Source organism: Ahaetulla prasina, chromosome 2, assembly GCF_028640845.1.
Source record: "Ahaetulla prasina isolate Xishuangbanna chromosome 2, ASM2864084v1, whole genome shotgun sequence".
NCBI classification, from domain to species: domain Eukaryota; kingdom Metazoa; phylum Chordata; class Lepidosauria; order Squamata; family Colubridae; genus Ahaetulla; species Ahaetulla prasina.
The window spans coordinates 55,701,332-55,727,205 of record NC_080540.1 but is presented as its reverse complement, the minus strand read 5'-3'; the positions used below and the strand labels follow the sequence as shown (position 1 = coordinate 55,727,205).

The window sequence follows — 25,874 nt, the reverse complement described above, 5'->3', positions numbered from 1 at the left end:
CTGCCTGCAATTTGGCAGTTCAAATCTCACCAGGCTCAAGGCTGACTCAGCCTTCCATCCTTCCAAGATGCGTAAAATAAGGAGCCTGATTGTTGGGGGCAATATGCTGACTCTGTAAACTGCTTAGAGAGTGCTGGAAGGCACTGTGAAGTGGTATATAAGTCTAAGTGCTACTGCTGTTACTGGCAACTCTCTATGCCATGTCTTAGAATAAGCAGAATGACTATGAGATTTCAGTTCTAGTAACATCCACTGCTAAATCTGATAGGCAGTGGTTTATTATTATCTGAGGTCGTATTTCTTACATGGTGCTCAGTACTTTTAACTGGTCATTCCAGAGGTGGAACCTGGAGAACCCGTACATAATGGTTTTGTCCACTAATCAATCTTAATAATATTTCACTTATTTCAGCTCTCTTAAAGTGTAGGTTTTATTAGGAATATAATAAATATCTGAGGCTTAATTGTTTTTGGGGGGAGTTACTCTTGAAATATTTTCTTAGTAATATTTTCTTATTAACGTAAGAAAATAAATTGACTTTTCTCTGCTCTGCTCTTCTTTTCTCTTTTCTTGGCTGGGTCTTACCACATATGATGTCATAAGTAAGAAAAAATGAATGCAATCCAATCTTTGGTCTGAAAAGTCACTGAATTCTGCTGTTGTACAATGATGGCTGCTTAGATTTCCAGATGCCATAATGCAATATTTTTTTAAACAATTCTCATGTCCCTTTTTCCTTTCCAAAGTTGACTTTAAAAAGCATTGAAGCTGATGAGAAAGAACATTGGAGAAGAAGCCTTATTGACATTAAAAGGAGGTTTGAGAAAACTATAAAACAATTTATAAACAGTGTTTTGATGATTTCAGGTATTGTCGTTATGCTGGGTTTATGAAATTCAGACTGCTTTATTAATTAATGTGTATAGTCATGTACTGTCTCATACAAATATATACACTCTCCTTCATAATAATACAGAGTGGTGATAAAACATTAAATTTGAAATGAAATGAATAATGGTACGAATATGACATTGTCTTAATTTTCAGAATTTCAGAATTGATAAAATGACACAGAGAAATGTTGTGAAGAAATAAGACCAGTGGTCAAATTCTGCATTCCAAATTGTTTATCTGAAATAACACTGAGAACTATTAAATTGATTCCTTCTGGGTTTTGTGCTTGAATTGTTTGTATAACATTTGTACTTGTTGCTGCAGGAAGTAAGAATGACCACAAAAGTAGATATTTTTGTAGTCCTCCTCCTTCAGCTTGAAAAGGTTTCTAAACATTAATTGTAGGACAGCCCTAGTTTTCACATAGAATATACCAGTAAATAGGCATTGTAAGGAGGGAAAGAAAAAAAAAGAATACTAGAGGAGATGTTAATATTCTTTCTCATATGGATGATAGACAATATACAACTGTAGCTTCTTTATACATCTGTAGGATGTAGTGGCTCAGTGGCTAAGACGCTGAACTCGTTAATCGAAAGGTCAGCAGTTCAGCGGTTCAAATCCCTAGTGCCACATAACGGGATGAGCTCCCGTTACTTGTCCTAGCTTCTGCCAACCTAGCAGTTCGAAAGCACGTTAAAATGCAAATAGAAAAATAGGGACCACCTTTGGTGGGAAGGTATCAGCGTTTCATGTCCCTTTGGGGTTTAGTCATGCCAGCCTCATGACCACGGAGACATCTTTGGACAATGCTGGCTCTTCGGCTTTGAAATGGAGATGAGCACCGCCCCCTAGAGTCAGGAATGACTAGCATATATGTGTGAGGGGAACCCTTACCTTTACCTTTAAGCTAGATTCCAACTTGCTAAGATATTTTTCTTGAGAGATAGGAGGCATTGTCTCTCACATCTTTCTGGCAAGAACAGTGGAAGTCTTGCTTACGTAATTGTTATAACTTTAATAATAAGAAAGTTGTAGGCGTATTTACCTAGAAATAATATTTATTGTGAAAAAAGTTAGAAGTGTACCTTATATAAGGTACATCCTGAATGTACACATGATGGTGAACCTGCCTGCAACTCCTTAAACCACATCCCAGAAAAACATCATTGTTTTAAGGAGTTTTTGCAAATATCTGGTATACGAACATCCTTTGTACTCGAAAGAATTCTTTGCTATTTAGGGAGAGACCACAATTCAATGTTAGAGCATAGATTAACATACAAATCAAAAGTCTAAAATCATTCTTTAGCATTTCTTGGTATGGCTCAAAAAGTTCTGAAGCTATTACTTCTCAATATAGACCAGTATTTCTTTATTAGATGTCCCTTACACTATATCAGCAATCCCCAACCTTTCTGGATCCACAGACCAGCAGTGGTGGTGATGGGAGGGAGAGGATAGTTTTGCACAAGAAATCTAATACTGTGCATGAGCAAATGAAGCTTCACACGCTCACCTGCCTCTTGCACAACCCAGTTCCAATTGGCTACGGTTTAGTACTGGTCCATGGCCAAGGTTTGGAGACCACTGCCTTACATAATTGAAATCCAAGATGCATAATCTATATCCCATATGGTCATAAAGAAGGCATCAGTTTAGTAAGAACTGTTGTATATAGCGTTAGACTAGAGACCGATTGACATTCACTTAGTATATGCAGTGACTGGCATCCATGTGTCACAAGATGGGAGTCTGGAACTTGGTTAATAGACTCTTATATATGTGTTAGATATGTAATACATACGTGTAGTATTTTATGTATCGTGTTTCCCTGAAAATAAGACCCTGTCTTATATTTTTTTGAACCATGAAATAAGTGCTTGGCCTTATTGCCATGTGCTCAAAAGCCCAATTGGGCTTATTATTAGGGGATGTCTTATTTTGGGGAAAACAGGGTATAGGTATATATTGTTATGTACAGGTATATATCCTGGAAGATATTTATATAAAATTAGCTTCTCTGTATTCAGATAGCTGGGAAAATATAATATTTAACTATTTGTCCAGATGAGTTTGGATCAGAGAAAGCACAACCAAATTCTTTGAAAGCCCAAGAAGGACTTTTAAAAGAACAAACTTTTGCGTTATAAAATCCAAAGGATTATTTACTTTTACTAACCTCTATACTACCCTGTATATCTGTAAAAAGTAATTGATCATTATTGCTACCATTGTTATTTTTTTATCACATTGTTATTACCTTTACAATAATTTTAAAAATATGCTATAATCTTGATAATCTGCCTGATTATCTGTTGATTGGCAGGAATATGCTGCATAGACTATCCGCCTGAGTTTCGTACAAAACCCGTGAAGTGTAAAAAAGCGGAATCGCCACTACAGACCTGGGATCGGAAGCTAAGAGAAGAAGCTATGGCTTCAGTTTCAAAACCAAAGGAGAAACGAGCTGTCAGGCCAACGAGCTTACCCAGTTATCACCCACTTAAGAGAAAATTCAGGCCACCCTCACGGTAAGTGGGACAATTTTAAACAAGATTAACTAGGTGGGATAACAATATGCTCCTTGTAAAATAGAAACACTGGAGTCAGTCACAAAAGGCTAATTGAGAGGGCGACAAGGGCCCAATGATGCAAGAAGCATAATGATGTTCCATCCCTTTTGTACCTGTGTCTTGATGTGGCAGGCATCAAGACACAGGGGGGTCAAGTTTGTATTGCAATGGTGAGAGGCTGCTTTTGTCACATTGACAAAAGTGCTGGATCCAGCAGATGTTACTAAAGATGTCTCAGAGGTGCCTTCTGGACTTCTGGTGCTTTTCATGCTCCTCAGAAGACAAACCAATGGTGGCCGTGCTTGCCTACTTTGAGCCTGTGGCTTGCTCTTTTGTTTATTTCTGCACCTAACTTGTATTGATTATATACCATCAAATTGGTGTTGAATTATAGAAGCCACATAGATAGATTTTCTGCAAGAAGATCTGTCACCGACCTGATCTTTCAAATCTTCCAATAGTGTACCCATTTTCACTGTAATTGGGTCCATCCAGTGGTGAAATCCAAATTTTTTTACTACCAGTTCTGTGGGCGTGGCTTGGTGGGTGTGGTGTGGCTTGGTGGGCATGGCTTGGTGGGGGTGGCAGGGGAAGGATACTGCAAAATCTTCATTCCCACCCCTACACATGCCAGAGGTGGTATTTGCTGGTTCTCCAAACTGCTCAAAATTTCTGCTACCTGTTCTCCAGAACCTGTCAGAACCTGCTGGATTTCACCCCATTCTAACCACTGTGCCATCACTCTCAATTAATTTAGATTCATCTGCCTTTTTGTCTGGCAGCTTCTCATATTGAGTTAAAAATGGAAAGACAGAAAAGAGAGTGTCCAGAAAAATAAAAAGTGGCCCCATTCAGTTTGGCTTTGGAGTCAATGTTCATTGGCAAGCAGTCCCAAATAAATTACTCCTAAAAGTAACCCTTGGGTGTGGGGTGGGGTGAAGTGGGGGAAATCTTTTTGAAAAAAATGTATTAAATGACTGGAATAAGTAATAGGCAGTGGTTGCTGTCTTCTGGATTTCAGTGAACCTTTTCACTAATGGCATCCTAGTTATAGGGCATTTTCTCCCTAAAATGCCTTATATAACTTTTATTGCCTTTTTGTTAGTCCAAAAGCTGCCTGACAGTTCTAAGATACTGTTTTAATGTAGTAGCTTTTAGTTTATATGCATCTGTGTCTCTCAGGAAGCACATCAGATTTGGGTTTTTTAGCTATGACTATTTTTGTAATTACTGGGATGGTATGATTGAAGGGCAATATGTTTTATGTTACACTTTATAATAAATATCCCCTGGATGGTTAAAATAATTTAATATTATAAAAATAAACCCATAATGAAAACTTAAACATAATATGACCTATCCGTTACCTATCGCTGATAATTATCACTATAAACTTTGACTTGGATTAGTGAGTGGTAGAACTATTTTTATATCCAATATCCAAAAACTGCTTGGGGTCTATATTAGATTCCGAAAAGTAATAAGGCTAGTATATAAAATATGAGCAACACAAGCACTGATAAAAGTAAAGCAATTTTTAAAAACCTCTAAAATAGCTTAATATTAAAAAATACCAGGGAAAGAGAAAGCTTTGTCCGAATTTGATTCTCTGGGCAGAATATTTCAAAGACAGATAAGGCCTTGTCTGTCAGACATGGCTGCACTTATTCAATATGGACATCAGGGTAAAATATCCAAAGTTATTGTAGACGAAAGAATTACTTCAAAGGATACAAGCCCAACCATTTAGGGCTTGAAACATTAATACCAGCATTTTGAATTTAGAATGGAAACAGTTTGGCAACAAGTTCATATGGAAAATATGGGTTGCATATGCTCATATCATATACAGTAGTCCTAGCTATTTAATAACTTGAAATTTTATTCCAGTAGAAAAGTAATTTGATTGACTGAGTCTGGACCCACTGATATTTTTTGGTCTATTTTCAAAGGCAACCCTCCATTATAGTACAGGTAGTCCTCAACTTACTACCATAATTGAGTCTGGAATTATGGTCAAAATTCATGCCGGTCATTAAGGAAGTCACCACATAGCCATGGGCAATTTTATGCCTTATTTTGTAGCAGTCATGAAGTGAATTTATTATTAAGGAAGCCATTGTTTCCAATGGGCATTTTTTGCCAGAAACTGAAAGTAAACTCTGGTTTCTGACCCAAAAAAAAATAAATTGTAGCTTGTGGTCATGTGACTGGAAGGTACGACAAATGACTGTAAATGCAGACAGGTTGCCGAGCATCCAAAATACGATCATGTGACCATGGAACGGGGTGGGGGTTGGCCATCAGAACCTCAAATCTAGGTCATACAGTAAGTATCCCTGGGGAAGTCTGCTATAATTTTGATTAGTCATAAGTCAAGAACTACCTGTACACCGAAACAATCATTGTAGCAAAGCTAGTCTGCCATTTTGTGAAATGGCATGATTCTTCTCCTGATTCTTTCCCTAATCTTATTAACCTAATTATTAAGGTAGAACAAATGCACCAGTAGTGCTACAGTATCTTCTCTATATAAGCTTCAATGTCTCTTTCTTGTTATAATTCCCACTTGACTATGTAGGATTGCATAATCCCACTTAATTAGACAGATAACCATTGTAAAGAAAATACCAAAAGATGTAACGAGAATGGTAGATGTCTTAATGTATTGGGGGGGGGAGGGGTCTGATTTGAAGTTTTAAAAAATCAGGGTTTTTTCAGGTAAGGTTTGAGTAGAGTCTAGATACCATCTGCTTTTCCTTTAATGTGTTCCAAATGTACCTCTAATACAGATTAATACTTTGAATAGAGAATTCAAAGTGTATTGAAAAATGTACACAGCACTAACATTAATGCTTTCCAGGTCTTGTGTTTCAAATATTACCTACCTGTTTAATTTTCCATTTCTTTCTTCCCATTCTTTTCTTTTTCTTCACCTGCTTCACCCAGAGCCAAAGAAGAGAGCCCAGACGTAAGCCCTACCCTTGAACCGTGGGCAATTTTTCCTATGGACTGTCCAATTGTGCTGCGCAAAGTTTTGACCAAAACTAATGACGGTTTAGGTTGCAAATGTGTAGTAAAAATCCCATTAATTACGGACTTGGAATTTGAAAAGTTTATCACTGCGCCAAGAGACCCTCAACAAGTCATTGTGATATGTGTGTTGTCACCACAAAAACATTCCTACTCTCCTTTCTTTGAGTGGTCTGTTGAACAGCTGTACATAAAGTTGCAGCATGGCCGTCCCTCGCCTTGTATTCAGGTAAACTAAATGTTGATGCTTTATACATGGATTTTCCCAAAGCAGGTTCATTCTTCTTAGCTAGAAAGTCAGTGTTTCTATTTTATGGAGCTGAAGTAGTAATGTAAGAGTAAACATGCCAATAAGGGAGTTCACTGACCACAAAATTTGGCTCAGGCTATTATTTTGTGATTCAGAAAAGAATTAGAAGCAGCCTCTTTATTTGTTTGTTTATTCATTTAATCAAATTTAGATGATTTGTGCTATTGGTACCTGGGACACGAGCCTAAAGCAATAGTCATTCGTTAGTAGAGAATTTTGTTTTCTTTTAACTCCTATAAGATGGGCAGGGGGAGGAGGAAAAAGATTCAGAAATAAAATAAATGTGATAAAAGAAGTCTCTGCAATCTGAATTACAACGGTTCAACCGAAATTGAGGCCATGTGTGTGTACAATAAAGTAAAAAATAAATAAATGAAAAGATTAGCTGTTTACTACATATACAGTATAAACCAGATCTTAACAACAAGCCCAAATAGCCATGACAGAAATTATCTTGAAATAAATGTTCATAATATTGCATTGTAAATTATGAAAGATAACTGTATCACAGAATTTTATTTTATTTCCATAATTTATTCACAAAATCTGATTAGCTGTCAGATTATAAAAAAGGTAATATACACCCCTCAGCTGAATCCATTTTCTCATCTGGTTTTTTTTTCCCCACAAAACAAATTGGTGGGATTTGTTGTAAATTATATATTATAAATAGCTGTTACACTGTTAATTACAGTAAAATTGCCCTAGCAGATCAAGGCAAGAAACATCTTCTCTACCATTTTTTTCGACAGTGGCCATTTTACTGACTCTTGTTTGAACTCAGGAACTTGGGGTTTATATTTGTTCTGAATATCAAAGTTTAATTTAGCTGTTATGATCATTAAACTGTTATAGATGTCTCCTCAGAGAATTTCACCATCCTCTTAACATATATAAACAAAAAGATTATATTTTAAGGGCAAATGAGATAGTTATCTCCAGTTACTCTTTATGTTTATTTCAGATGTCTGACCTCAGCTTCTGTTTGTTTTTTAAGAGGAAAAATGATGGACTATCTGGGATTTTAATTGTATCCATGTTTTGGTTTTTAGTTTTTGGGTTCTTTTTTCCATAGCTTTACCTTTCGATCTGGCAACCATCTTAATTTATCACATAGGAATACAGAGAAAAAAGGATTTGGTATCCATAACAGAAAAATAGAGGGCCTCTGAAGTGAGTTTCCATACTGCCTTTGTCTTCTTGTGAGACTTTTCTGTCTGGTTGGAATATGCAACCTGCAGATAAAAGCTACATGCAGACATTTATCTATCATATGGACTTTGGGTTTAACAAGCCATCCACCAGGCTCTGACCATTCACACAGCCAGAATGTAAATCTGACAAGTTTTGACTGAGGTGATGCAGACAGAAAAATAAGTCTCCTACCTGTGATCAGAAAGAGCTTTAGCAATATCCACTTCACCCTGTCTGCATAGTGAAGCATTGTTTCTCCATTTGAGAAAAAAATGTTTATGAGACAAGCGCACAGGACATTTCCATAAAATAATACAATAATTTACTGCCTTTCCAGAGCAAACATGATTCCTACCGTTTTCTGAAATATGATCTAGAGAATCCACTGAATGAAACGCCTCCTCTTCTGGTGCAGAAACACGGTGTCGTTCCTGGAATGGTGGTGGCAAGTATCTGATGGTCTTCTTGCAATGCCTATTGACCTTTTCATTTCATTGACTCTGCAGAAATTATTTCCTCATAATGCATTGAGGCAATTTTCCATAACCCAGTACTCTCCAAATAACTTTATAATCCACAACCGTATTTGCTGATCAGAAGATATGAGTGTTGAGAGTCCAAAACATTGAGAAAATACCATGCATTCTGCTAATGGGCAGTGATAGAAACAGTCAAAGATATTTCTTTAACTTTAAACTCTACTTTCTAAACTTAGATCTTTGTCCCCTTCCTGGCAGCTTGAATCAACCAGGTGAGCAATATTTACAGGTGGCAGAGATGGCTTCAAACCTGTCCACTCTTGAGAGCCACAGGCTCAATTTAAGAAGCAAAGATCGAGATTGCAGCTCAGAGCCAATGCAAGTGATATTAATATGCTTAATTGACTGACCTTTTGGCTAAGATTTTGCTAACAGAGTCTGGGCTTATCTAAATTGTGCTTCTGACTGTTATGTCACAGATGCAACAAAGGCGTACAGAATTATTTCTTGGTGTACTGTCATTATTAACATATAGGCTCAAAGCAACCAGCAGTACCTTGACTCCTTAAATGGTAAGGAAGGATTTTTCTGGGATGTTTTTTTTAGACTTTCCTGGTCAAGTTTTCTGGTATCCTATTGGGCAAGTACTAATCAGGATCAATCCTGGTTCACCTCTTGCAAGTTCCTATCTAGACAAAGTCAGTCAGGTGCTGTAACCCTGTTGCTGAGGCAGACACTAACTGCATTTCTGACAATATTCTGCAATACTTCTTTTGTTCTAAAGAAAACACATGGCAAATCGTAGATAACTTTGGCAACAAGGGGTTGGTAGGTATGAAGAAATTTCCCTTTATTATTTTACTCCAAAGTCTCAACAAAACTTCTCTGATGTCGCAATTAACATTTAGAGAGTCGTGTTTTTTGTGTGTGATTAAATTAAAAAAAAGATCCATATGGTGATACATTTGCCTCACTGGTTCAACAGGATTGTTAATTAACTAGGCTTATCCCAAAGGTGCTTTTTCAGGAGGCAACTGGACTTCCCTGTTGTTTTTTTGAAGACATTTTGCTTCTCATCCAAGAAGCTTCTTCAGCTTTTAGAGCTCTAACCATCTTAGAGCTGAAGAAACTTCTTGGATGAGAAGCGAAAAGTCTTCAAAAGAAAAAAACAAGGAAGTCCAGTTGCCTCCTGAAAAAGCACCTTTGGGACAATCATGACCTGGATGACTGAGAATCTCTACAGACTTTTAACCAGACTTTTAATAACATTCACAGATAAGTTGTGAAAGATTTGACTGCTATTTAATTTCCTTTTTTTAGAAAAGACTTAATTCTCAGTCTCTTTCTGATTTAATCTATTTACCTGATCTGTGAAATTAACATCCTGATCTCAGTTTAAAGGAAAATAGAAGCATCAAGAAAAGGTCTTTTTCATATATATAAACATGCAGTAAGTGAATGTCCGGGATAGGAATCCTATTCACTGCCCCAAATCTCATGCCATGTGCCAAAATCACACAATTGTGTTAAATAATAGTTCTAGTTATACTTGGAGTACATTAAACTTATTTTAGGGTCTTTGGCACATAAAGGGAGTTATTCATTGTTCAAGTCCATTGACAGAGGCGCCTACTCAGATAAAACAGAGACTTCTAGTAAACGCAGAATCTTTTTGTGTTTCAGTACTGCTTTTTTTATTGCTTGTGAATCCCTCAGTCTGGAAGGGTAATGCCTTGGGTGGACATACTCAGCATTTCCAAGGATTCTGCTGCTGTAGAAGCAGCATTTTCCTTTCAGCATATCAGAAGCTATTGGTTACCACTTGGTATTGAAATGCTATGAGGAAAATACAGCTGATATTTGTGAAAATATCTATTAATCTGTTTCTGTTTATTTTAGCAAAAAACAAAAACAAAAAACCTCACACCTATTTGGAAAGAAACATAATTATCAAATTAAGAAATGTGCAGATGGATTTCACTTTCAGATTTAAATGTTGCAAGGATTATTTTAAAAATAATATCTAGACCTATGAAGGTCATTATTAATCAGCTCCTTTTTTAATCCACATTTATTCAGTTTACCCTATGGAAATTTAGTGTGTAACTTTCCCTAACACTTACCATTTTCAACATAAGTTTTAATGCATAATTTAACACATTTTTTTTTATTTTATTTTTTTAAATCTTACATTTTTTTTCACTCCCGAGATATGTTTTTGAAAGCAGCTTTCAGAAATTAATGCTTTCTATGCTTTTTTTTATACTTTTTTTTCTAGCAAGAACTTTTTACTAGAAAAGAAAAATAAATGCTAGTGGATCCATTCAGTACTGTTGCTGTCTAATACACATTAGAGTTCATTTTGCCAGTCCTTAAAAATCTGCTTCTATAGCGGGTTACATTTATATTTCAACTGACAGTATTATTTTTCAACTTTTTCATAGATTCCTGTAGTCCAGTGGTGGATTTCAAACTTTTTTTACTACCGGTTCTGTGGGCATGGCTTGGTGGGAATGGCATGACTTGGTGGGCGTGTCTTGGTGGGCATGGCAGGGGAAGGTTACTGTAAAATCCCCATTTCCTCCCGATCAGCTGGGACTTGGGAGGCAGAGAATAGATGGGAATGGGGCCAGTCAGAATTTTTACTACCGGTTCTCCGAACGACTCAAAATTTCCGCTACCGATTCTCCAAAACTGGTCAGAACCTGCTGAAACCCACCTCTGCCCTAGTCCCATTTCCCAATTTAATTTAGTTAGCTTATTACCTTGAATTTTCAGCTGAAACAGCTTAAGAGTTCACCTTATTTGTCTACAAGACCAGCCCCACCCACACAGATAAGCAAGTCACCAGAATATAAACTGACAGCAAATAACAGTCCTTACTAGCACTGATGATGTTACCTAGTTAGGATAATGAAACGTCTGCAAGAAAACAAGCAAGCTCAGAGAACATCAAGGATCCCTTCTTTACATATCTTCTTTGCAATATGTGACTTGATTTTTAAGTAAATATAGCTAACCTTTGGTATTTCAGCCATAATAGTGTATGTGACAGGGACAATTAATAATGTGGATATTAACTGGATGTCAGGCTAGCAACACAAGGTTCTATATTATCTTTCATGCTTTTTAGTGAAAATATCTATCTTTCTAAAGAATGTGAGAGTGAAGGACGATTCTTGTTTTGTGAGTGTGGTCTTGATATGAAAATAGCATGTATGAAATGTTTAGATGGCCATTTAGGTGTGTGGAAAAAAATCCAGGCTGGGATATGACATAGATTAGCAAGGACATCAAACATCCAGTTGTTCAACAATAGCGCTCCATGGCTTAGGGCCTGGGTACTTACGGGACCGCCTGCTGTTACTGCATGCCTCCCACCGACCCGTACGCTCTCACAGAGAGGGACTTCTCAGGGTGCCGTCCGCCAAGCAATGTCGGCTGGCGGCCCCCAGGGGAAGGTCCTTCTCTGTGGGGGCTCCCACACTCTGGAACGAGCTTCCCCCGGGTTTACGCCAAATACCTGACCTTCGGACCTTCCGTCGCGAACTGAAGACACATCTTTTCATTCGCGCGGGGCTGGCTTAAATTTTATCGATTTTAAATTTTTTATTAATAATTTTAAATGGGGTTTTAGTTTATTATATATTTTAAACTTTTTAGGCTAATTATAAAATACGTTTTTTAATTTGCATTTTAAATTGTACATTGTATTGCCTGTTTTATTTTTGCCTGTACACCGCCCTGAGTCCTTCGGGAGAAGGGCGGTATAAAAATCAAAATAATAAATAAATAAATAAATAAAATAGTAGACGTGCCGCTGAAATTAAAATACCATGGGAGTACCTGGAGTAGTTTTGTCTGTGAAAAGATGCAAAGTTTTGGGAATCTTAATTTATTTCTTCATTATGTTCTCTTGGCAGGTTAATCTAATGTAAAGCAAAATAGAACTAACAAATCTGAACTCTGCCCAATCCTATTCAAAATATTGCATATAGCCATTGCTTATGGTTATAATTAGCATTAACCGGGGGGGAAAAAATCACTTCAAAAACTTCCTGAGTGTATCACAAACTTAAATTTGTCCATCCTGAATTTAAAAATAGCAAAAGCAGTTACTGGTAATGTCTTGATCCATAGATTAGGTACACAGAGTCAATTGCCAACCATAGTACAAGCAACAAATTAATTATGGCAGATTAATTAATTTCTGTTCACTATATATCAATAGGCATACCAGCAAGCTAGCCAGCTTATGAAAGGTTGCCTTGCTGGCTCTAGCAGGACTTTAACATTCAGAGAATAATAAATCATTCTGCTGAAAACTACACAAGCATCCTACAAGGTGATCAAAATAATGATGCAGTGTCTGGTTTGAGAGCAAAACTGCTGCACAAAGGGATTTTCAAATGATCCTGAACTGAGCAGAGTTAGCTGCAAACATAAGGTTCATCAGTGCTGATTTTGCAAAAGTCAAGACATCTGTCCCTTGATGTTAGCCAATGATTGCTTGTTCAACCATGAAAACACAGGGTCTTCTGTTCAGGCTGCTGGAATAGCCACTAGCAAGCAATAGCAATCATTCAAACGTAGAAGAACAATTCAGCTTTCTACGGTGGGCAAAATTAACTAACAGTCTGCATGCTTACATGGAAATAACTGCTAGTAATGTGTTGAGGAGATGCTCCTAGTTAAAATTGCTTTGGACTGAAAGTTTAAAGTGCTTTTCCATGAATTAAAATTTAGTTATTTATTATTTAAACACACAGGGACACATGCACACCATAAATCCTAGACGTTTCCTTCTGCTAACATCATAAAAATCATTAATACCAGACAATATTAAACCCAAATCATAGTTAAATTCTTTTAACATATGAGTTATAAAATTACAACCTGCTTACACAAAAGCAGAATTTCCAAGAATGTAAACAATGTGGAGATATATTTTCAGTAATAAAGAGTTTGGTAAATATGGCAATTCCCCAAATACAGTTAAGTTTCTTCCTTGTATTATTCCACCCTACACCTCTGATAATCATAAAGCGACCCCAGCAATATTATTGGCACAGAAAAACCAATAGGATAAAAATATAATTTCCCTATGGGATAATCAGGAATTTTAGCTTCCATTTTCTTCTTCTAAAGGTCACCTCAAACTCTTTCAAGAGGGAAATCTAAACACATAAAGGTTGTCTACAGTAACTTTGATTATGTGTCATCATGTCAAAGTCAATTGTTAGGGATCACATAGATACATCTTCTCTAGAATGATCTTTCTCTAACCTGGTCTTTCAAGTCTTCTAATAGTGTAGGCATTGCCACTGTAATTGACTCCATCTACCTTGTTGCTGGTTGTCCTCTTCTTTTTTTGTCCTTCCATCTTTCTCAGATTTATAGACTTCTCCAAAGAGCTATTATAGATCTTCACTTGATCCTGGTCGTGCATCCCTTGAGTAAGAATTCTGGAGTGATTTCTTCTATTATATATTTGTTTCCTTACCTGTCCAGGTATTCTTAGAAGTCTTATCCAACATCAAAGTTCAAAAGCATTAATAATTTTCTATCCTGCTATCGTGTCATGGGGAATACCATGATCTGCATGATTCTGATTTTCATAGGTAAGGCCACATTCTGGTGTTTGAATATGTTTTCCAAGGCCTTCACTGCTATCTTATCAAGTGTTATTCTATGTCAGGGATCTGCAAACTTGGCTCTTTTAAGACTTGTGGACTTCAACTCCCAGAGTTCCGCAGCCAGCTTTGCTGGCTGAGGAATTCTGGGAGTTGAAGTCCACAAGTCTTAAAAGAGCCAAGTTTGCAGACCCCTGCTCTATGTCATATATCTTGACTGCTGGCTCCTTTACTGTTTATAGTCAATTGTAAACGGTAAAAGCTGTTCACCACTTTAATATTCTCATTATCAATTCTAAGGCTGGTTGCTGAATCTGTTTAGATTAGTTGGCCTTCTATATATTTAAATTCAGTCCCATTTTTTCACTGTGCGCTGTAACTTTCATTACAGAGTTAACAGCACATTTTCATTTCGCTATAGTGTTATCAGCATAGCACAGGTTATTGATTTTTCATCCTCGAGTGTTAAAACTATACTCGTCTTCCAATCAAGCTTCTCTTAATATAAGCTGAGCAAAAGGTTGAATAAATAAGGGATACACCCTTGTCTCATTACTTTACCCATCTGAGCCAGTCTGATTTTCCATGTACCATGCAGACTATGGTATCTTGGCCTGTTTATAGTTGCCAGACTGCCTGCCACTTGTGCAAGGATTGTGTGTGCACACCGACCCACCATTCACGTGGCCCAGTTCTCCTCTTCCTTCCCCAGTCAGGCTGCAAAAGTTGGGGACTGCTGATATAGTTAGATTATCACTACAGCAAGAAAAATTTATTTGCATTTATTTATTTGTTTATTTAGAATAGAATAGAATAGAATAGAATAGAATAGAATAGAATAGAATAGAATAGAATAGAATAGAATAGAATAGAATAGAATTTTTTATTGGCCAAGTGTTATTGGACACACAAGGAATTTGTCTTGGTGCATATGCTCTCAGTGTACATAAAAGAAAAGAGACGTTCATCAAGGTACAACATTTACAACACAATTAATGGTCAATATATCAATATAAATCATAAGGATTGCCAGCAACAAGTTATAGTCATACAGTCATAAATGGAAAGAGATTGGTGATGGAAACTATGAGAAGATTAATAGTAGTGCAGATTCAGTAAATAGTTTGACAGTGTTGATGGAATTATTTGTTTAGCAGAGTGATGGCCTTTGGGAAAAAACTGTTCTTGTGTCTAGTTGTTCTGGTGTGCAGTGCTCTATAGCACTGCATTTATTTATTTATTTTGCATAACTCCTGTAAGTTCACAGTTTTACAATTAAATCTGAAGTCAGGGAAATTTTTTAGAAAAAGAAACCAATAAGAAAGAGACAGACAGGTTAAGGTCCACAGATGAAATATCTTCAGAATATTTTATTGTTCAAAGATATTAGTTTAACTATTGTACCCAGCCCTAATTTAACAGAAGAATTGAAGACTGATGAAGCCCTGTTGTATTCCAAATGATATTTGTGTTTCACATTGATAGTATTACCCAGTTAGGTAATGAAACATCTGCAAGCAAAAACCAAATTCAGAAAAGATAAAGAATTTCAGAGTTCAACTCTTAAGTTACAGATATTCTCTTCTATCCATTGAATTGCCATGCCACCGAATTCACATTTAAGTAGTGTATTAATCAGAATGTCATTGTTTTGACAAATGCTATTATTCCCAAAATCTACTAAGAAAGTTCCTCATTTAAAAATTGACACAAAATTAATCTAGTGCAAGATTTATTCTTGATAAATCTACTCTAACATCTAGTAATCATCACATTATTTTCAAGACATTTGTATAATGATTGCTTTTTTATCCACTTTACAATTTTCTCAATTCACACTGGCTTGGATTATTTTAAAAAAATAGGGTAACTACAGTATCTGCCTTCCTCCCATCTTCTAGAAATTAACCCTTTCTCTGTGATTTTTCAAGAACAATACCCACAATTTCATTCATTCATAATGTTAGAATTCAATTTGTTTTATCCTGAATTCATTTCAGGAAATAGCTATTTCTTGACTTCCATGACTAACAGCAGTAAGAGTTGTAATCTGACAGATGCTGAAGGCATCAGACTGGGGAATGCAAGTTTTGACTAACCATTTACCCAAGATTGAAAGATTGAAGCATTGAAGAATGTCAAATACAGGTCAGTCAGCATGCTGGCTAGGAGAATTATAGGAGCTGAAATCCACACATCTTATTGTTGCGGAATTGTAGAATTGGTGCTTTAGAATGTTGAAGTCTGACAGAATCAGTTGTGAAAAGGAAAATGTAACTTTCTTCACTTGATCTTAATCATCTTACTTCTTTATCCCAGCAGATGAAAACTTTCCAGGGAGCTACTGATTATTAATAAATTGTGAAATCTTACTAGCAATAGGGATGAAATCATTTCTTGGGGAAATTATAGAAATTACCTTTAGCACTTTCAATTCTGCCTGAACAAACATAGTTTTAATAACATTTTTTTTTTGAGAGGGATTGTAACAAGGGTTGGTCTTTAATATTTATATCTGCAGCCCACTAGAGGGAACTGCTGGCTCTCTGAAGAGGGAGAGTTGTGAGCAGTGAAAACAGCCAAGTTCTGTGGCTGCAAAATGCACTCTTTGTTCCTTGTGTGAAATCAACAAGGTGAGCAAGTGGTTGCCAGCTATCCATTTCCAATGAGTGTCCTTACACTCCCCCCCTCATCCACGTTCCTCTATAACCTCACCCATACAAGTTTCTCTCTGCTCTCCACCTTGTTTTCCTAAATGTCTCCTACTTTTCTCTCCTTACTTCTGCACCTCCACTTCCCCCCCACTTTATGCCTTCTACTCTCCATCTCATTATGATGATTCAAATAGGTGTACCACCCTTTTTTTATGCCTTCCTGGCCAATCGGCTTTTCTACCCTCTCCCTTGTTCTGATTTTATGCCCACCCATTCTTTGAACTCCCCATTTACCTCACGCGGTATAAAAATCAAATCAAATAAATAAATAAATAAATATCTACTCTTTTCAATTGCCTTTATCCATTTTGTAGCATTGCACTTATTATGCAGATATTCAAGTGACAAAGTAAACACACACGGATGTGGTAGTGATAGGCATACATTATTCTGATTCTGCACAGGAAAAGAAATCCCGAAAGGTCTTTCTTGTGCTGCAATGTAACACTTTCTTTTACCCAATCAGAATCATCTATAAGGCTTGTCCAATTCCCCATAACTCATCAGTATTATCCTTTTTGCTGCCTTTTCAATTAAAGAAGCCTATTGCCATTCTTTAGGATATATGATTATTTCTCTGATTAAATTACTGTAAAATATTGCTCTACAGGGCAGGAAATTGCCTTTGACAAAGTGTCCCTCTGTACAACTTGAATTCTGCTCTCACTGGCATCACCACTGTAATTTTCCATAACACCTCAGAGTTTTGTTACAGATGAGGCATTGTAGAAAATTACTGTGTCAGCTAGACTCAGGTTCCCAATACTGTTTAGAGTGCTGCGGCAGTTTTTTTTTTTAAGACCAGAGGACAGGGCAACTCTCAGCAATGGATTCTACTGAATCCCAAACCTCAGCATCCAAGATATGAAATGTACTATTATATATGATAACAAGGATGGATAATACAGTAGAACAAAAAACACAGTGGGTTTTTTTCTTATCCTACCAATAAAGATCAGGTGACAAGACAGACTGAATGCTCTATGGTAATGCAGTCTGTTATTAACAGCAGCTGCCTGCAATTACTGCAGGTTCTAGTCCCACCAGGCCCAAGGTTGACTCAGCCTTCCATCCTTTATAAGGTAGGTAAAATGAGGACCCAGATTGTTGGGGGCAATAAGTTGACTTTGTATATAAATATACAAATAGAATGAAGACTATTGCTAACATAGTGTAAGCCGCCCTGAGTCTTTGGAGAAGGGCGGGATATAAATGCAAATAAAAAAAAATGTCTAATGGGATCCCATATTCATTCTCTCTCTCTCTCTCTCTGTCCCTCCCTCCTCTCCTCTTTCCCTAACACCCCTGGTTTAAAGGCATAGGACTAGGGTCCTGGTCCAGTCTGCATACCTCTATTAATTGAAAGAGCAATCTTCTACAATAGGATAACTCTTTTCAAAGAATAATTTCAAGCAGTCAGCATTTGGTCCAGTTGCTTGCAAACTAAGAATAGAGGTGGTTTAAACATGCGGAAAGGCTGTTCTATATCAGCAACCAAGCCTTGGTCTGGTATTGAAATATAAGCTTACAGTCAGGCTCTCTATTTGTTCGTTAGCCGTACTTCACATCTTACAGACAACAGACTTTGTATAGTTTCACCGAATCACATAACCTGAAAGTAAGTGTTACTGAACTAAATGGAGCTGATTTCTGAATAATTGCAATTAGGATTGAATTGATAAAATAAAACCAATGCCGCCTTTTAACTGGCGAAGTGAATGGATTATTTTAAAATATAGAAGTCAAATTTATTTCTTGAGAATGTTGATGTAGCTTGTATGAGATTTAAAACAGTATTAAAATACTCAGCATTAGTAGTATTAAATGACGTAAAGGAAGACTCTGTGTGTGTGTGTGTGTGTGTGTGTGTGTGTGTGTGTATGTGTGTGTGTGTGTGTGCATATAGCTGTCAGAGGCCTTTATGTCTGAGTGAAAACATTTAAAGTTCCAATACAAAACAGGAAAAGGAAACCATTTGGTCCAAGTCTTCAAACTCAACCTTATTTTTTATTTTTATTATTTTTTTTTGTTGCAAAGCATTTTTGTTCCTCTCTTTCCTGTCTGTTTGTCAACAGATGTATGCCGGAGGGAAGCTGCTCTTTGGGAGCTGTGTTTTCAACGGATACAGCTACAGTAAGAAGGACCTGATGAAACAGATCAACCAAGTTTGCCTTGACTGCAGAAGAGGTCACTTCCTGCCACAGAGCTTCAAATTTAGGTAAAACAGAAAATTAAGGAGGAAAGTAAGAATGTCTACAACATTAACTTGACAAGAATGTGTTGCAATGAAAGGAATGAAATTCCATAAACTCATTGTAGGGTGAGTGACCTGGAGTAGAGGAGGAGGAGCGGGATAACAGTAGCAATAATTTGGTAGCACATTCATTCTTGTTATGGTTAATGGTTTTAACAATTGGTCTCTGAACACATTCAGAACTTAATTTATAAAAGTATTCCTATTGTTACTTCTTGCACCATCTAATTTACAATTTTGTCAAATCTTCTTCCCAAGCAGACTTCTTGAAGTGACCCCCCTATACTTTTTATACTTACTCTGGCTACCTTTCCCCTTTGCATAGGGAATAATAATTTCATTCCTACAGTCACATGGCGCAGAAACAATGTTCGTATACATTGTTTAAGGCAGAGGTCTCCAACCTTGGCAACTTTTAAGCCTGGAGGACTTCAACTCTCAGAATTCCCCAGCCAGCAAAGCAGTTCATCAAACTAATGGTAGGCTTCGACACACTAGAATTATTCAAGCAGAGATCTTGAGGATGTTTCCATTTGAGTTCTTCTGCTCACAGAGGCTTTGACTCAATGGTTTAAGAGCCTTTCCAAATCTATGATTCTATCGTCTGTTAGAGGCCACATTTCCTTGAGGTTAATCGTGTCCATGGCACCAGTGGAGGGGGCCACCAATTTTCTCTTTTGACACCACTATTTGCTCTGCCTTTTGCTTAGTTTAGCCTTAACTTAGCTGGCTGGGGCATTCTGGGAGTTGAAGTCCTCCAGGCTTAAGGTTGCCAAGGTTGGAGACCCCTGGTTTAAGGCACCCGGCTAGAAAGCAAACGGCCATGAGTCCTGCTTTAGCCATGAAAACCAGCTGGGTGTCCTTGAAACAATCACTCTCTTTTAGCCCAGCCCACTTCAGAGGATTCTGGTTGTGGGGGAAATAGGAGGAGGAAGATGTGTGAGATATGTTCGCCACCTTGAGTTATACACCTTGAGTAAACACGGAGAGGGTTCGCAATTTAGGCGTCCTCCTGGATGCACGGCTGCCTCTAGAAGATCATTTGATGGCCATCGCCAGGGGAGCTTTTTATCAGGTCCGCCTGATTCGCCAGTTGCGTCCCTTTCTAGACTGGGTTTCCCTTTGCACAGTCACTCATGCCCTCGTTACATCCCGCCTGGACTACTACAATGCTCTCTACATGGGGCTCCCCTTGAAGAGCACCCGGAAGCTCCAACTGGTCCAGAAAGTGGCCGCGCGGGTGATAGAGGGAGCACCTCGTGGCTCCCATGTGACACCTCTCCTGCGCGGTCTGCACTGGCTTCCGGTGTTCTTACGGGTGCAATTCAAGGTGTTAGTTACCACCTTTAAAGCGCTCCATGGCTTAGGACCGGGCTATTTACGGGACCGCCTACTGCCACCAACAGCCTCCCATCGACCTGTGTGCTCCCACAGGGAGGGCCTCCTCGGGGTACCATCAGCTAAACAATGTCGACTGGCGGCCCCCAGGGGGAGGTCCTTCTCTGTGGGGGCTCCTGCCCTCTGGAATGAGTTGCCTCTGGGGCTTCGTCAACTCCCCAACCTCCGGACCTTCCGCCATGAGCTGAAGACTCTTTTATTCCATCGAGCAGAGGTAGCCTAAAAATGTAGTTTTAATGGGGTTTTAGTGTTTATTGTTATTGTTAGTTTTTAGTATTTTGGCCATAAATTATATTAATTTTATATTGTTTTTAACTTGTATTATATTGTGTTTTTAAACTGGCTGTTAACCGCCCTGAGTCCTTTGGGAGAAGGGCGGTGTACAAATTCGATTATAAATAAATAAATAAATAAATAAATAAATAAATAAATAAATAAATAAATAAATAAATAAATAAATAAATAAATAAATAAAAATTGTAAAAATAATAAGGGCAAAATACAATAAATAAATAAGTAAAAAGCAAGTTGCACAGTCCGTGAGACAACCTGCATCCTTATTTTCAAACTACACCAATTATACCAGCTACACTTTTCAACACTCATGGAACATAAGAGATTATTTGCATCACACTTTTTCTTGGGTACTAATGATTATAACCTTCCTATCCAAAGTACTATTCAATTTGATTTTTTAATTTTTAAATTTGTTTTTAGTATTTTAAATTTGTGTTAGCCAGGGATCACTGAGGTGGCTGGCTGCCTCTGTGAAAGGAATTTTTTGGGACAGTGTGATCTTTTAATTGCGGGATGCCTGAATGCCAGTAGGCAATTGGGGGAGGCTCCTTTCCTGTCCCTACACGGTTTATTCGCTCACGGGAATCAAGCTGCCAAGCTGCCAACCACAGCAGAGCGCAGGCTCAGCGTCTTACCACATGAGCCACCGCGGCCCCCGATTCTTTAATATCTCACTACTATTTATGACTAAGAAAAGCAAAGCATATGGGATAGAGCTGCAGTTGCAGTTGCCATTTTGACTTTTATTTTACCTCCATGGATGCTCCTGAGTCTGGGGAAGATGCAGTTAAGGACAGGTATCTGCTCTTATTTTACCTGGCAAATCTGGTGCAGGCTGGCTTCCCTCCCTCCAATCCCTGGATATAGTGACTTGCCATTTTCCCTTGGTTGTTAGAGAAATTGCCTACCCAGCTTCCACAATCTCTTCTTCTTTCTCTCTCCCCCCACCACAATATTAACGTTGTGGGGTCAACATAGCCATGGAAACAGTGCATTCCTGAGAAAGACATCCTTCTAAAACAGAGATCAAGAAAGTCTTGTGCTTGCCTCACTATCGTAATATCACTCTAATAGTGCATCTATCTTATTATTTTCATTGAGCAGGATAGTTTCACAGAACCATCCCCAAGTTGATACAGTCAGGATGATGAGATAGCATTTTAGGTTCCCTCCCCCATGTTCAGACTCTCTTTCATACCAAGGAAACTTCCTTTGACCCCTTGATCCAACTTGACGGGGCACCTCCAATGTAATTAACCTGCAGGTTAGCTTTGTCATCTACCAAGATCACATTGAAATGGCAGCAGCTTTACCTTAGAAATATAAAACGTATCTGAGAAAGAAAGAGAAACCGGAGAGTTTTCCTCACTGTGGTCAAATAACAAAGATTTTATGGATAAGGAAATAAAAGGGGAACCAAAAGGGGAACAAGGCAGAGGGGGAAACCCCAAACTTGTCTCTTACCTGCTCCAAGCAAATTTGTTGTTCTTGTGTTTATTGATCTCCCTTTCAATACTTAACATTTTTTTAGGAGTAAATATACTAGACTTCATGGGATTCTTTCTATGCCATAAAAAAACCTTTGTTGTTGTTGTTAGTTGCAAAGTCATGTCTGACCCATCATGATCCCATGGACAACGTTCCTCCAGGCCTTCCTGTCCTCTACCATCCTCTGGAGTCCATTTAAACTCATGCCTACTGCTTCAGTGACTCCATCCAGTCACCTCGTTCTCTGTCGTCCCTTTCTTCTTTTGCCCTCAATCTTTCCCAGCATTAGGCTCTTCTCCAGCGAGTCCTTCCTTCTCATTAGGTGGCCAAAGTATTTGAGTTTCATCTTCAGGATCTGCCCTTCTAAAGAGCAGTCAGGGTTGATCTCCTCCAGGACTGACCTTAGTACAAACAAACAACAAACAAGCAAACAAACCAAACCTTAGTACAGTATTAATCAGATAACAAGAAGTGCTGTCTGAAACTAACTTCACATAGGAATTTGAAGAGTGAGAACTTCATAATTAAGAAAGGAGCCATTTTGTTCCATTCTTTTTGAATATAGTGTTGATTTAATATTCTAGAAAGTAGGTATTTGTAGGCAGGACACACAGAACTCAGGAAAAAAAGTTACAGTTTGTGGGCATGAGGCTGTGAGTCATATGAGTTCTGTTCTGTTTTTATTTTTTAGTAGAATTTTGTTATTACTAATTCTTTTATGATTGTTATTACTGACTGAGTCAAAAATTCCAGGAATCAGTAAATTCTCTGCTGATAACAAGATTCCTCAGTGTGAACTGGAGAAAAGAGGAAGCATTTTATGTCTCACCGGAATTTGCTTGGGATTTTGCTAACATTTACTGATGGAGAACATCAAAATAACTAGGAAACCAGGAAGCATTTCAGTACCCCTGTTTGCAGCTATTCATTCTCTCTGTGCAATAGTCTCCGTGCAAAAGAAAAAGGAGGGGGGAATTGATGGCTTTTCTTGCTGGCATTTTCCAAGGTCAAAAGTTCTCAAAGCTTTTTAAATAAAAACTTTTAGGACTGAGAATCTGGTTGTCTGGTTAACATTTAAAAACAGATGCTACCAGTCTGATCTTGTTTCTAAAAATAATTTAAATAGTCAAATACATGACATAGATGCTAGAATCATCATCTTCTTTTAATGACCCCATAATCCCTTACGAGATGGAGTCTGGGCAACTGAGTGGAGCTGAGTGTTTACTGGCTGGATGCTCTTCGGAGTTATATTCAACAGATATATTCTCAGTGTGCCCAGAGAGAGAAATAATTGCCTCTACCTAGGGTTGAACTCACAGCAGTGGTGGTATTCAGCCAGTTCTATCTGGTTTGGGTGAACCAGTAACGGCGGCTGCAAGAGGCTCTGCCCACCTGCCTGGATGTCATGATGTCCTGTTTTTGACGCTTTACACATGTTCACATTTGTGAACCGGTAGTGAAGGTAAGTGAATACCACCCCGACTCACATCCTCCTGATTATGAGGCGAGAGCTCCAACTCTAGGCCACCGCATCAGTCACAGAGATGCTAGAATGGTCTGGGCTATGTTGTGGTCCATCAGCAGCCTACGGAGCTGGCAACGGAGTCGGACAGCGATGAGGGTGAGGTGAGGCCAGGGCCATCGGGAAGTGAGGTGCGGACTCCAGAGCCTCCAGAGCCTGATCATAGTGAGGCAGAGGAACAGGAGGAGCCTGTTCCGAATGCACGCATGAGAAGAGCTGCCAGAAGGCAAGAGCAGCTCAAGCAGAGAGGATAACTCGGGAGTAGGGCCAAGAGATGATTGGCCCCTCCCATAAGGCTTAAAACAGACCAGCACCAGCATTTGAGCTTTGCCGGAAAACAACGTTGTAGCTGTGTCTTCTGCTTCGTCTTCTGCTTTGTCTACGTCTTTGTTTTTGTGACTTCTGGACATTTGCCAGGAAGGGCCTTTAGTAGTTTTCCTAATTGGACCAAGGTTTGCGAGATAACTGTGGAATTTGTGTTGGGAGGCATTTGTTTTACTTTGAGTTGAACGACGCTGGGAATGAAGTAATTCCCAGCTGTTCGAATGAAGTTTGTTTTTCCACGGACTAAGTTTATTACTACCTACTTGGGCCTGGGTCACAACAGGCTATTTAGCATGAAGTAGACTTTGTAATTTCCTTCTAGGCACTGCATCTGATGACCATTATCAAATGTTTTGCAGTTTTGCTTTGTAATGCTAATTTAAGAAGTGCCAGTTGAAGTATGGCAGGGACCTCAGTTTAATATAGCACACACTAACTTGGCATAGACACTTCCAGCCAACCATGATTTAGCCTCAATTTGCCAATCCTCAGCTCAGGAAGAAATGCTGCAAATTATCTTTGCTGAGTTTCTTCTGTAGCACCAAGTTAATCACTTCAGTTTACAGGGATGTAGGAAGAGGGAATGATTCTGAGCTTAAACTGGAACAGGCTTTGTGTATGGAAGGGATCCTGGAGTCAAGCACTTGGCCTAAATTAGAGAGGACCATAAATATCCATATCTGTGTAGGGCAAAGAATGAATAAAGAGTTGTTAACCGTTTGGGAAAATTTGCAAAAATATAGATGATTACGATCATTTATGCTTCCTTCTTTGCAGAGATGATAATAAAGAACTGGCAATGGGAGAGCAACAGTGAATGACTTAAATGTTTTTGGAAGTTAATGCTTTCATTGAGCTGAGAATCCGAAATAACTTCAATTATATGATCCATCAAAGAGAAGTGTGTTAAGGTTTTTTTAAAAAAACAAAAACAAAACCCAGAGTAAAAAAAAATCAGAGTAATCAATTAGCATTTTGTGAATCCCTCTGCATTAACATGGCCCAACTTAAGTTGAGAGTAATGGTCTCAGTTTGATCAGTGACTCTGAAGCACATGTAAATATACAGCAGCTACATTTGCTGCTTTCCAATGTGAGCTGCCTGAGATTCAGGGCAGGATTCAGGCCTGATAGATAGGGTCCATTTGACATAGCAGAGGAATGCTAGAAAGCAGCAGAAAGTAAAGTATGTGCATTCAAAGGTCAGCAAGACAAATCTCTCACATGCCTTTCAGAAAAAGTTGAAGGTAGTTGACTATTACAGGGAGGGCAGCTTTTAGAAATAAGTATATTCCACATCCTTTTGTTTGCATAGACTATTAAATGTTTCTGGTGCATAATCAATATCCTTCTGGCTAAAACAAGGCAGATCAAGGCAGTTAGGAAGAGATGCACCCACAAGCATTTCACTGGAAATAAAATAAGCAAAACCAAAGGTGGTGACTAAATGATAAACATGTTCAGATTAATCATGTCATCCCGTAAATTATTCCATTTCTTCCCAGGTTTTCAATTTCTCTCAAATTAGCTGGTATGTTTTTTTCACTTCTTTCTTAACTGTGGAGTGTTTCGGCATATTTTCTCTTATTAGGGGTTTCCATCCCAATGCTATGTTCTGTGTAGCCCTCCTTATGGCGATGTCAAGATCCACACATACTATTAGAATATTGGATATGGATGTTTACATACTCCTTCTTGCTGGATGCATTAATCCGGACCATTTTAACTTTTAAAAACATATTTCAAATCCATAGC

The 25,874-nt window shown here is 38.1% G+C and overlaps 1 protein-coding gene across 1 annotated transcript in view; it reads left to right on the top strand.

The window, feature by feature from the left end:
• C2H3orf20 (chromosome 2 C3orf20 homolog) overlaps positions 1–25,874 on the top strand; it is a 72,158-nt gene that overhangs the window by 23,361 nt on the left and 22,923 nt on the right. The window contains exons 9-13 of the mRNA XM_058167818.1: positions 748–868; positions 3,225–3,429; positions 6,421–6,733; positions 8,346–8,453; positions 18,910–19,052. Coding sequence (XP_058023801.1) covers positions 748–868; positions 3,225–3,429; positions 6,421–6,733; positions 8,346–8,453; positions 18,910–19,052 — 890 coding nt within the window. The remainder of the gene's footprint in view (positions 1–747; positions 869–3,224; positions 3,430–6,420; positions 6,734–8,345; positions 8,454–18,909; positions 19,053–25,874) is intronic.